Raw genomic sequence first — 14091 nt, 5'->3', positions numbered from 1 at the left:
TTTCAAATCTTGCCAAATATGTCACTAGCAAATACCCTAAATGCATGATTAATATGAGAGACACAGAAGCTTATTTTTCTTCATGTGTGTAAAGGTTTTATCTTTAAGCCGGTTAGTTTGTAAAAACCTAATTCTCATATGATCCCGATTTCAAAAGGCAAAACACTGAAAGTCATAAAAATTTCTTTTGCATCCTGCCAATTTGCATCAAGGCCTATTCTCTCACTAGTGTATGGAGACATCTGCTGGTACTAATTGCTATATCACAGAAAAGGGCTTTATGTTGTTTTTTAATCCGAAAATTGTTTATAATTTCAAAAACAAACTGCATGACATCGAATCTGCAGGAGTGTGCTATGTTTTACACCATACATGAAAGTTAAAGATATTTCCTAAACAAATAAATAAACAAATAAGCAATAAAATAATAAATAATATTCATAAGTAGTAATATCCTAATAATAACCATCATTATAGGCTACACTGGTGCTACATTTAATATATAACTTGTGAGAACGAAAAATTTCAAACACAAACATAACGTAAAATTTTTTAATTTTTAATGAATCTTTGCAAAGAAAAAAGTCTCAGTTCTGAACAATATGTTAGTTTGATACAAACATGCACAATACTTTTTTGTGACAAAAACAATTCACAGACATTGATATCTGGTAAAGGTTTTAATAACAGAACAGCTCTGGTGTTATTACAGCTAAATACTGTAGTAGCCATGTGTCCATAAACAAAATTACCTCAATAACTGTATTTTGTTTGTGTCATGTTATTTTACACAAAGTACAAAACCATATTTCTACATCGTACTTCATTCATCACTTCAACAAATTCTGCTGTTTATTGTGCTCCATTTTCATTTGAACAATACTAAATTAGGTCACAAAAACTGATAAGGTAACAGGTTAGATTTTTGAAGATGTTTTTAAAATTGCTGGGTGAATGACACTAAAATTGCTGGGTGTTTTTTTTTTTCACATTTAAAATGATCTTTGACATTTTAATTAATTCTGTGCAAAATCTGTCGTCACTTTGGAAGAAAATACAACTAAATCAACATATCTGTAGGGAGCTTTATAAAAACAAATATATAAATCCCTTCAAATGAGTCACAAAATGCCCTGCAATGTTACAGTATGACTGGAATAATAACAGATACAGCAAAATTAGAGTCTACTACGCAGTCACACAAGTTTCAAAGGTCCGTTTGAGTGGAATGTGGCCTAATTGGCCAATGTTTCCCCATTCAGTAGTGGTTAGATGTACAGGAACACTTTGCAGTAATGCAGGCAGAATAGCAATTATTCTTCATTGGGTCTGATCAGGCCTGCTTTTCCTCTCCTTCCAGCCTTTCTCTCTCAGACTCAGTTCTGCGTCTGTGAAGGCTGCAGGACCCCAGTTAGTGATCTTCTGAGGTCCTTTTGGGCCTGAATAAACACACACAGACAAATAAAAAAAAAGCCAATGTGTGAACATTCAGGCAAAAACATGTGGAACTGGTGACAAACACACCAGGGCATGGATTAAATAAAGAGATATTTCGATGTGAGCAAAAATACAGATCATTACCCGGCTGTACAAGACGGATGAGTCCCTCATGATGGGCCACCTTGTCTTTCCAGCTTTTTGTCTTATTAGCAGCATCCTCCAATTTCTTCATTACTTCCTGTTCATTAGGAAACACAGGATCTAAAGTCAGATACTTTTAGATTAGGCCACTTGAGGGCGTTCTAAACCAAAAATAAAATATCTTATCTGCTGTCTGAAGGTATCTAATATTTGATCTTGAACTAAAAGCAAGTTTCTCTTTCATCAATTCAACCCATTGTATCATCTAAGGAAGACTGTCAAGATCAGGAACCGGAAAAATTTTGTCAGGAGTGTCACTGTATTTTATTTTTTGGATAATTTTATCCTGAAATAAAAATAAATAAAAAAACACGCATATGTAATCAGTAATTTCAGGTTCTAATATTGTGTAACTCACCGCTGTGACGATTTCTCCCTGCCTAACCTTGGAGCACAAATGACATATTGGGAAAAATCTTTGAGGCATGTGTAAAAAAACACACTTTACTATTGTCTTGTATCAGTGCTTGATTCATTCTGTCAAATACATGACCTTTGAAATCTAAAGTATTATTTCAGAACACAACCACAAACTGCTCTGGAATTAGAGATATATAGATTTTTTTTAGAGTAGGGGGGACTCGTATCAACAAAGTTTGCCTAAGTAAAAGAAAATCTATTGGTAATTTGTGAATGTAATCTTACTGGCAAAATCAACAAACACAACGACAAGTCCCATGTTTTGAGACGCATTACCATCTGCACTTCCTCACTTCCACAACATAAATTTTTTCTAAAAGATTTTGGATGGATCAAAAGGGATCAGCATGAGAGCTTAAAAATTTTATAGTGCCTGTTTCGACTAAAGATTTCAGAAGACAGCAGTCCAAAGATTTTAGATATTCAAAAGGCATATCAAAACATTGGAGTTATCGGTTTCAAACAAGAAGAGAGCCAATGAAATGAAGTAGCATGCTAGAAAGCCCTAAGGGTCAACTAGCTCAACCTTGCTCAAATAACATGACAGGCATATTACACCCATAACATTGTGACCCATTAAATGACTGTTAATGAGGTACTGAAGGTCAAGAAATTTTGACATTTTATAATGGATAAACTAAAAAAAAAATTAATATTAAGGACAGACAACATCCTGTGCAGTACCTCATACTGCTCCAGTGCGCTCTGTCTCTCTGTCTCCAGCCTCTGGAGCTGCTGCATGGCGTCCTGCAGAGCACTATCCTTCTCCAATCGCGCTCTCTCCAGCTCCTCCTTCTCGGCCTTTGTCTGAGAGATAGCCTGCTGCTGCTGCCGGTGGATCTGCTCCAACTCTGAGCGCTTTACTGCCTCCTCCTCAAGCAAACTGCATCAGACACCACACACAAACCTGCGTTAAGGTCTACTGGGTTTACTATTTTGTTTTTGCATTGCAAAGTCTGGCTTTAAAGCATGTTGTGTGTAAAAACCTCTTTGAATGTTCCTTCCTTAAAAGCTGATAAATATAATTATAATACACATTAAATCCCAAAAAACAATTAATCATTATAGTCTATACATGGACTACTTTATGTTTTAGGAAATAAACTTTAAAGCTTTATATGACAAACTTTGTCAATGGATTATTATAATTAAACCTTAATTGGTTCCATTGAAAAGAGTTGAAAAGAAAGTAGTTTTTTGAAAACAATTTTGATGTATTGGATTTATTAAATATGGCCTTTTGAATCAATATGTTTGCTTTGTACAATATTTCTCCAAAGAGAATTTCTCCTCAATTTCAAAAGCAATTTAATTTTGTAAAAGCATTATCAATATAGAAAATATAGAATGTCTGTGTTGTTTATGTTTTTATATGTAATTTATTTTATTATAAAAATATACATATTCAATAATAATTAACCTTAATTATCCCCTCACTCAGATTGGTTTAAATCAGCACCCGAGATCAGGGTCCTCATGTATTATTACAGCTTAAAAAGTACAAAATTATGCATGCAATTTAGAACAAATTCAAAATGAACCTTTATAAATGCTGTCAGTTGGATACGGTCCTAAGGTCCTGCACTAATGCAAGATCGGTATATGAATGCAAGAGGGAAAAAATGTAGCTAAATAAGATTTGTGCCTTAATGTTTAAAAATATTCCTCCTATAAAATACTTAAAAAGTAAAATACAACTACTGCAGTAAGGTTTGGTAAAGTGCTGAGCTGGTAATAGTCAGCACAAAGGCAGGAAGACAACAGGCTTATGATAGGTCAGACATTGGTCAGACAGAAATCACATCCTGCACATACCTCACTTGTGTCACTGTTTCTGTTACTTCTCTATCCACTAGAATGACTAAAAAGGACTTATGTTGGCAGATCTTTGCTTTTTATTTGCTTACTTGGGTGTGTACTGTTTGCCAACAGCAAACATTAAACATTATTTGTTATTTGATTAAAAATGCAGTGTATTGAAGAGACAATTAAAAGTATGTTGTGTTTGTTATGTGACTGACTATTTATCGTAATTTCATCCAGTATTTAATTATGATAAATTATGATAAAACTGGCATCCATGTCACACAAGGTCACATATTTTATGCTCATTATGAATTTGTACATAAAGTGCATTTTTGGTCTGCCTGTCTGTCTGTCTGTCTGTCTGTCTATCTATATATCTATCTGCTTATTCATTTATTTCATAAAGTTATGTCAATATAAAGTCCACAGAGTAGCACCTGCATATACACAGAGTAACACATGGTATTGCCCAAGTACAAAGAGGACTCATGACTTGTGAAAACTCGAGAGAAAAAGAAACTGACAGTGTGAAAGTAAATGTGTCTGACAGTGTATACTTGATTTGCTCGCTATAGAAAGTGGTTGTTTTTTTAGATATTGTCCCGAATCAGCGAAATGAAAAACACCAATTCCCTGCTGACATTTACCCAGTAGACTCTGGTTTGAATAGTTGCAAATAATCTTTATACAAATACTACCCTATGTGTGTGTCAACTGAGTTTTGTGTGGATACCTGGCCTGCAGTTTTCGTACAGTCTCTTCATCCTGCCTGGCCTGCCTCTCATCCTCTAGTGCCTCCTCCAGGCGATGGTACATATCCTCCAGCTCCCGGACACGCTGCAGATACTGCTCTAGCTCACTTGACTTCTGTGCAACCTGCTCCTCCATCTGCAGCCTTACCTAATACATCCATATAAATATTAACACAGTTTGTCTGCAAAAAAAATTATTTTCTAAGGCCTAGTTTCAAAGGAACACGGTATTTGTTGCCATAACCAAATGCATGATGAAAGAAAAACAAGTATGCGGTAGCTCAGTGGTTGTTAGTTCAAATCAGGTCCACCAAGTTACCAAGTTTCCACCAAGTTGGGCCCCTGTGCAAGGCCTTGAACCATCTATTGATCATGCATAGAAAGAGATTAAATGTAATATGCTGGATAAGGGTGTCTAACAAATGATGGATAGTGCTTTATTCTGTATTTATCTCTGTGCAACCTTGGTAAAATATCTTCACTACTTGTAATTAACACGTCTGAATACGATTCAAAGTGTGTAAGAAACTCTATCAACATACAGTAACTCAACATATTTTTTTTGGCTTTGAACTTTGGCAGATTGAATTTGAAATAAATCAGTGTCTGTTAGATGAAGCAGAGGTTGCTTTATAATGGGGTATTGGCATTTTAGGTGAACTAAAAATACATGTCCATATCAGGAGGATCGAAGGATGATTTTGTTTAAGATTCTTTGGGTTTCTAAGAAGTGCCCAAAACAAACTTTGAGAAACCTAAGTGGTCTTCACTAAGATATAAGTTTCCGAAAAAAAAAGACTTTTGTGAACTGTAGCTGCTGAGAGAACATTTTTCTCTAGTTCTCTCATTTGAAATACTTTTTGCATAAGAAAAATGCCCCACTGATCGGAGAGAAAATGGCTCGAAACTTCTAAAATTTGTAGCAGGAAGAAACAGACCACAATAGCATTGTCTGCATTCAAGGTTTGTGCATCTAGACTTCCCTATTTAAACCACAGGTTTTGCCTAGAGTTTAAATTGTGTTAGTGAGATGGTAATTATTGATCTTGATAGTCTTGATGGTAGTTAAATCTGAACCTCCTGGAAGAGACAATCAGGTTTTAGGCTGAAATTTTTAGCTAATTAGCAAACTTATCAAACTTAATTAACTATAGCAGAGACTCTTCTTATAATACAAATTATTCTATGAATTAAAGCATTTTTAACTGTGAGTTTTGCTTGTGCATATGCATTACCTGATTTATGTAGATCAGCTGTCTCTATTGGGTTGAAAAGGCTTTGTTTTTAGCCACAGTAATATATAACATTCTTATAATAAAATATAATATAATATAATATAATGATAATCTAATAATCAAGGGTTTTTAGAACAAATATAAATAATTTCTCCTATTGTTTGACTGAAACATTCAGGTTTAGTTATTTTTATGAATCATTTTAAGGAATAGTTTTTATAAACCACCGTGATTGACCTAATGCAGATTCACTGTGACACTTATTGTGTGTGTATCCATGTGTGCATGTGAATGAGGGTGTTGCAGTTATTATTCAGATGTATGTGGCTGTGAGCTTCCATGCTTCAAAGCATAACAGGAGAAAAGAGAAGTTAAGCTTGAATTAACTTCCTAAACTTTTCCAAATATAGTTAAAAGTAACTGAAGGCTCTTTGCAGTTCACAAATGTTCCAACAACTTTGCACACCCCAATATGAGGGTGTGTCAATAGACAAAGCACAGTCCTAAACTAAGAAGGGGCTTTTTCACTGGGGTATTTCCAGTAACATGGCTGTTAGCAAAATTAAGCCACAGCTAGATACTAAAATGAACAGCAGTGAAAAGACTGAAGATGAATTATAATGTGATGTGGTTAGTTTACATTAGTTCCATTCAGCTGTGTGAACAACAATAATAATATTATAAAATTTGTAAAAAACCATTTTCTCCTTCTCCATTTCAGCTCTGTAAAGATCCTCCAACTGGTTTTGGGTCTGCAGTCGCCTGTGTTCCTCCTCAGCTGCCGTGGCTGCTGCGTCCTCCAGTTTCTAGCCAACAGTGACAGATAATATCAACATACTTTAATCACAAGGTTAAATGTAATTGTGAATAGAGAAAATGTATATCGTTCTTCATGAAAAAAGGTTCATGTTGGGCAAATTGCTGTTGTACACAAAGAATAACAAGATGTTTTGATGGAAAATAATCAACACCATCATTGATTATTTGACAAGACCCATTATAAAATGACATCATACTTATGTACATTCTGTTCCTCATCCTCACTTTATAGCCATGCGAGTACTGTTTTTTATATGTTTGTTTGTTTTTTTGTATTCTATAACAATATTCAAAGACACAACCTGTGTAAGTATTTTCAATGCAGAAAGGCAAAAGAATAAGAAATATATTTTTATATAAGCAATATACATTCTACAAAGGGCTAGGACATTATTTTTATAAATTTTTATGTCACAAATTGGTAGGTTTATCTGAGATCCATCTATGAATTTCTTAAATTAGCATCCATGTTCTTAACTCGTATACTAATCCTGACTTTGATGCACTCTCTGTATTTGGAATTACTATGAGTACACATTGCTTTTATATTTCTTTCAGAGGAAATTATAACATGTTTATCTTGTTTATGTAAGTGTCAAGTAACTAAGCAGACACTCTGCCATCTTGCAAATCTACAATTAAGAAAGGCAACCCATCACTTTGCTCCAAAGAGATGATAGTTAGACCTTTACAAGTCTTAAAGCTCACACAGTGATGGACATTAAAAGTGGGCAGAGGAAAACCACAACACCAATAAACCAGCATGCAACAGACAACTTGGCCAGCAATAAATCCTAACACAGTAGATCCTCTCACTAAACCAGCCACACACAACCCAACACAAGTCTATTTCCACAGAGATCTTCCTGTTTTATTGACTACCAGCTTGTGCAAGTGTTAAACAAAAACATCTGTAAAGCTGCAAGCAAACTCCCCTGCTTCAGTTCTGCCTCAGTACACAGTAAGCAGGAATAATTCTCTAACAACAATACATTAACAGTTCAAGATATTGAACAATATCTATGACAATATACAATGTAACCACATTTGCATTATTAATTTTCTAGGGTTGGAACTGGAACAATCAATGCTATGCTCAGTAACACCATCAAGGCAACTGAATGCAGCTGTCACTATCTTCACCTCCCATTATTCACACGCACGTGTCAGGGTGACACTCATCCTCCCAATGCCATTTGCAGTGTCTCAGGGTAGTGTGAGATATCTCAGGTTGGACTGCTGAGACACAAGGCAGGTACTGTGTTTCAGAATGAGCTCTGCAAGCATGTGTCAAGCCTGGATTACTCTCTTCTGGTACGCTTATTGTTCTAATCTCTGTAAGGGGCAAGTGGGGCAGGCAGTAGATATCAATGGCAAATTGTTCTCCACTCACACTATAGCCCAGGCTCACTGGGACAGACAAAGGGATCTTGTTGTCAGAGTCAGTCACATTGTCTGCACAGCAGTAGTCTACCAGAATTCTTAAATGCTGTGTAATACAAGTGTTGCTTGCTGTATATAAACAATCGTGGTTCTGATGAATCATAACAACACTGTTCTGCCATTTATTGCAGATACAAAATTAAATTTTACCAGTTATACTAAGACAAATTGCAGTTATTGCTCAAATAATATACAATGACCTACATTTGCATACATGCTTTTACATACAGTAGTCATATGTAAAATAAGAAGAGATACCAGTTAAGTAGAGTTAACTATTGTCTACCTCTGCATCCTCTATCTACTATCACTGTCATCTTCTCATGCCTTCTCTCTTCTATATTAACTCATCAAGTATTAACGCTTCAGCCTGTGTGTTTTGTGTAAGTATTTTGCAAGTTTATTTAAGTAACAATAAATGAAGGAGTAAACAAAGCTTTTATAAGTATATGAGACAAAAATATATTGCATCATGAATAAAATTGCCCTACTTCCGAAAGAGCTACCAGTAGCAAATACAGGAATAATCACATTTATGCGCATATTCACCAGTTTTGTGTATTTCCTCAGTAGTTTACCAGTAAATTTGTTTACTCTATAATACTTTAAACATACAGATAAAAGACATAACATTTCAAGAGGTCAAATATACAAATTTGAGTTTTAACCCAGTGCATGTATACCATAAGCTAGGTTTATTTTTAAGTCAGTTGTACTTCCAAACAATAAATAAGAAAAACATAAGGTCATGGTTAAATTATGCATCGTAAATGTTACTAGAAGAACTTAATCAACACTACACCAATACAAAGTCAACAAACCTCATCTAGTCTAGTCCTTATTGTTATTAATGTGTATGCCCGAAAGCCCCTTAAAAATATACAGTATATCAAGAAAGAAACTATTGATGAAAAACTATTTCAGACATTTGATGTTGTTGTGGTCTTGGCCCTCTTTATATCAAATCAAGAACCTAATCAGTTCATCTGCTGCTTACACTGAGAATTTCATGTAAATGTCAATATTCAACCATTTGTTCCTGAGATGTCATGCTAACAAGAATCTCAGACGGATGGATACGAGGACAGGCCATATGACCACTCAGTGGAGGAGGCATAATAAAATAGCTGACTAACTTACAAGCTACAAAATCACCTTAACTGGATTGATCTAATATAAACTAAAGTATTTTGTTATCAGATGTTGTATATGTAAATTCACTCACAGTCACCTCCAATTGTTATTCACTAATGTAACTAAAATCTTTAAATCTTCAACAATACTTTAGAGCCCCTTCAGTGTAAGTGTATTCTGTATTTAGCTATTCATGACTTTAAATCAGATTAGGCTCAGTGTGTGGTTAAAGATGTGTGTGTCTAGAAGGTGGGTGTAAGAGAATGTGTGTGTTTCACGTGCTTACTTAACAGGATTTATAATGAGAGGAGCTTACAGACCTTTCTCATAGCCTCGAGCTCTCTCTGCTTGTTCTCGTTGGCTGTCTGCAGTTCTTTCATCCTAAGTTCCAGTTGTTCCTGCTCAGCTTGTTGTTTCTGACGTAGCTCTCGCCGTTTTTGCCGAGCTTCATGATGTGGAGCCGGACGGCCTAACTTCAGCAGAGAGATACACGTCTGAATGGCTGAGAGTCAAACAGAAAAGAGAATATTATGTACATTATATTTCTAATGTATATAATATTTAAATTAACTAATGAAGCAAACAATATTATAATCAACAATATAAACAATATTATAATCAACAATATCGGGGTGGTTTCTATATGCATCCAACCTTGGATCCATTCTTGTTTCTTCTTTTTATCAGAGGCACTGATCTCATAACTTTTGTCTGAGCACTTGACAAAGAATAGGCATTTCTTCCCCTCCTTATCTGGTAATGACTGCAGAAATAGCATGGAAATGATTCATCAGATTTCATCAAATCATGGCGGAAACGGAAGGAAATTGATTACGTAACATACAAGAATTATCTCTGCATACTGCAACTGCATCGTCATTCATCAACACTTGCATACTGAACTTACTATAAAATAATAAGTGGTTGGATAAACTTAGAATGAGGTTTACACTAGTATTACCATTTTGTGTTGAGGTCACATTTAAGTTCACGATAAGACAAAAAGTATTTGGGCTTAACATTTAATTTAAATAAAACTTCTACAGTGGTGTGAAAAAGTGTTGGCGTCCTTCCTGATTTTTTTTTTGCACGTTTTTCACACTTTAATATTTCAGATCATCAAACAAATTTAAATATAAGTCAAAGATAACACAAGTAAACACAACATGCAGTTTTTAAATGAAGGTTTTTATTATTAACATAAAGCAAAATCCAATTCAAAATCAGGAAGGGGCAAACACTTTTTCACACCACTGTATATCTGCATTACCAATTCAAATACAGTGTGCTATTGAAATAAGGAGATTCCTGAGTTACCAGCCAGCCATAATGCAACACAAAGGGTTCATTTTGAAAAATATCACTTGCCTCAACACAGCAGTTCCCATCTAGCAGTATGTCTCCTTTTTTCTCTGCCAGATCTTCACTCACATAGTATGAGATCGAATAGGGGCGCAGCAGAAACCACCTCTCTGTCCAGTTTTTCCGTTTGTGGCCTTTTTTCATCATATAACCCTAAAAAATAGAGCAGACTTTAACTATGGTTCAGTGCATTCCTCTTTGAAAGTGGTAGACTGCCAAATGATATAAATTTCAGTATTTCAATTTCAGTATTCAACTATAAAGCACATGGGCAATTTTTACTTCGGAATTCTAGTCTCTGACTGTGGTTGTGCATCTGGCCTTGGCAATGGTTTCTTTCCCCTCTTCTGTGCATACAAATTTAAATCCAAATAGAAAACACCACTGGTATCAGAGAGTTCCATTGATACCACCTGCATTTTCCAAAACATACTCACACAACAGACAATGCACCCCATGCAAAGATTTGTGCAGGAACTACTCAGAGTGCATGCTCATAAAGGAGGCTGATTAGTCAGAAACATCTGCTTGATAGACTAGCTTAAATCACAGTAGCTTAAATTAAGTAAACAAATCCATTCAACCAAGACAACCCTGAAGGAGCTATACATAGACTCATGATTTACATGAACCATATATGTGAGGCTCTGATTCACCTGTTTCAACATATCCAGTATGAGTTCCTGGAAAACCTCACTGATGCCCATGGAGAGGGTCTGGCGGTCCATCCCTTTGCTGAAATGCCCCTTGCCAACCAACTCAATCAACTCCCACACATTCAGGCACTGCTGTTTGAAGTTCAGCTGCATCTTGTAATCCTCAAATTTCTCCTCGATCCAGCTGCCACCCATCGCTTCTGTCAACTTACGCAGGAAATACTCAATCTGGGGAACAACGAAAGACGGATGAAGGTTAATCATAAAACTCACCCTATGAATATTAAAAAATATTATGTGGTACTCTATATTGCAGAATTTAACACTGCACTAAACCGTTTTATAATTATTAAATTAACTATGCAAATTCAGGTAAGGATTCAGAGAAATTAAACAAATCCACACAGATACAAAAATAATAAAGTCACAAGTCTATGACGCTGCATTCCACATAATCAAAATAACAATGGCAACATGAACCTGGTGAGTATTACAGGAAGCTGAGTAGTTCCGTTTTTGCTCCTGGTACTTCTTTATGATAATAATAACTATATGACTATTGCCTTTAATATATTTTATGTTACTAAAGGAAGGTTAAAAGGAATGAAATAAATGTAGAGATTTATAAAGATCAGTTAATTAATCATATTAATATCAGTGTTCATTTATCACACTTACTACTGATTCCTCTAAGACTATTAATTTATCTTCAGAGGAATAAGAGGCAGCAGATTTGGTGTTATATAAAGCATACATGAAAGCAACACTTAAGGTAACTACTAGAATGGAAATGTCAGTTTATTGGCTTGGGGGTTTAATAAGTTAGGGACATAAAATAATCTTACTATTTCAGTCTTATTTAAGACAAAAAAAAAACATTTGAGGTGAAGACTCCATTTATGACCAAACATTATGGTCATATGGTCAAGTGGGCAAGTCGTGGCCTAATGGTTAGAGAGCCTGACTCGTAATCCTAAGGTTGTGGGTTCAAGTCTCGGGCCGGCAATACCACGACTGAGGTGCCCTTGAGCAAGGCATCGTACCCCCCCAACTGCTCCCTGGGCTCCGCAGCATAAATGGCTGCCCACTGCTCCGGGTGTGTGTTCACGGTGTGTGTGTTCACTGCTGTGTGTGCACTTTGGATGGGCCAAATGCAGAGAACGTATTCTGAGTACGGTTCGCCATATGTCACATCACTCACTTTATATACTTTGTGGAGGAAATGACATTTCATGTCATGGTTTTCTATGTCCATCACTTTTTGTAAACTCTGTTTTTTTTACTACAAAAATTCCAAATACTGTTTAATACAGTCCTAAAATGGTTTGGGTCATACCTCCTCAGTGACCATGATCAAAGGGTACCGGTCCTCTGAGAGAAAGTTAAATATGCACCAAATCTTAAATGCATCATCATCAGATATGAGCAGGTGATTTCTGTTGAGGTTTTTCCTGGCGCATAGCGTCCAGCACATCCTGTTAAAGTCCACTCGATCAAAGTTGTCTTGTACCTGATGTAAGAGATGAAGACATACAGAGAAAGTTACAGACACACAGACCTGAATATCTATTACAAAAAAAATGAAAAGGTGATTAGAACACACATTGCTGCATGCTTTCTATTGGCACAGGGACAGCGTTCCCAGGGCTACCTCTGGAACACTAAACAAAGCTGTTGATAATAAAGAGTCGTCCAGTGCCTAATTCACATGAGCTCCTACTGGGAAGCAGGACAGCTCTACAGCCAAGAAAACATCCTCAATTCAAACAATCTATTTGATGGAATACTGTAAGCTAACAAACATTTTGAATTAGAAGAGAGTTCTTTTTTCCTTCACTGTTAAATAATACTTTAGTTTTACTTAAAAATACAAACTAGCACAGAAACAAGAATAAAAATGTCTACTTCATCCACAAGCAGTTCACAATTTAGTTACTTTTCCCAACCAGGGCACTTAGGTAGGCAAAGATTCCTGCAAATAAGATTTGGCTCCACTGCAACCTTGACCAGAATTATGCAGGTGATGAAGCTGAATTAATTCAAACAAATGTTTAAGCGCAAAATGTCATGTATTACATGTTTTGGAATATCGATGAAGGATGTCTCTAATGTTTGGCTGCAGTGTTAGCTGGCCTTTAGGTGGGACAGTGGGTAGCATTGCCACCTCAGAGCTCCAGGGTTCCTGGTTCCTTCCTGGTAACTGACAATATGGAGTTTTGCATGTACTCCCTACATCTATATTACTTTCCTCTGGATTCTCCACAAAATGCATAGATTTGAACTGTATATAGTTCAAACTTACTAAATAGCCCCGACGTGTGCTGAGTGTGTAAATGGGTATGTAGTGGTTTTTCAAAGTTCATGCTTGTCTTAGATTGGTTTGACAACTCTTTCAGTGTGTTCCTAACTTCTGTCTAGTTTTCTCTGATCTGATTATCCAGATAATCCACAACCCTAACTATGAAAAACACATATAAAAAACTAAAATGAATGTGAATGAATGAATAAATCAATCAATCAATCAAACAAATGTCACATGAATGGCCTAATCCAGATTTCCGCAATACTACAGTTATATACTTCTGGTTGTTTGTACATAAGTGCTTGTGATAGAACTATTGAAAGAGCAGGATGCCAATAATTTATTCATGATTCATTTATCTTTATTCATTCTAGAAGGATATTTAAGGCTTCAAGGCAGGGATACACTCTGAAAAGGACAATCTATTGTAGAGTTCATACAAAGACAGGCACACACAATACCTGCTGAACCACCACGCCATCCCTGTATACACTTCTTATATGATCAATAAATTTAGTTTA

At 35.7% G+C, this 14091-nt stretch overlaps 1 protein-coding gene across 1 annotated transcript in view; it reads right to left on the bottom strand.

Annotated features, from left to right (window-relative positions):
- Positions 1–538: 538 nt before the first annotated feature.
- The window catches only part of swap70b (switching B cell complex subunit SWAP70b), an 18354-nt gene continuing 4801 nt past the window's right edge, over positions 539–14091 (bottom strand). The window contains exons 3-12 of the mRNA XM_027161802.2: positions 12605–12778; positions 11269–11496; positions 10619–10765; positions 9905–10013; positions 9571–9752; positions 6553–6660; positions 4601–4767; positions 2746–2944; positions 1582–1678; positions 539–1439 (exon numbers count right to left, since the gene is read on the bottom strand). Coding sequence (XP_027017603.1) covers positions 1321–1439; positions 1582–1678; positions 2746–2944; positions 4601–4767; positions 6553–6660; positions 9571–9752; positions 9905–10013; positions 10619–10765; positions 11269–11496; positions 12605–12778 — 1530 coding nt within the window. The 3' untranslated portion in view covers positions 539–1320. The remainder of the gene's footprint in view (positions 1440–1581; positions 1679–2745; positions 2945–4600; positions 4768–6552; positions 6661–9570; positions 9753–9904; positions 10014–10618; positions 10766–11268; positions 11497–12604; positions 12779–14091) is intronic.

The sequence above is a fragment of the Tachysurus fulvidraco genome, chromosome 13, assembly GCF_022655615.1.
Source record: "Tachysurus fulvidraco isolate hzauxx_2018 chromosome 13, HZAU_PFXX_2.0, whole genome shotgun sequence".
Taxonomy (NCBI): domain Eukaryota; kingdom Metazoa; phylum Chordata; class Actinopteri; order Siluriformes; family Bagridae; genus Tachysurus; species Tachysurus fulvidraco.
Note: the sequence above shows the minus strand (reverse complement) of the source record. Positions and strands in the feature narration are given on the sequence as shown.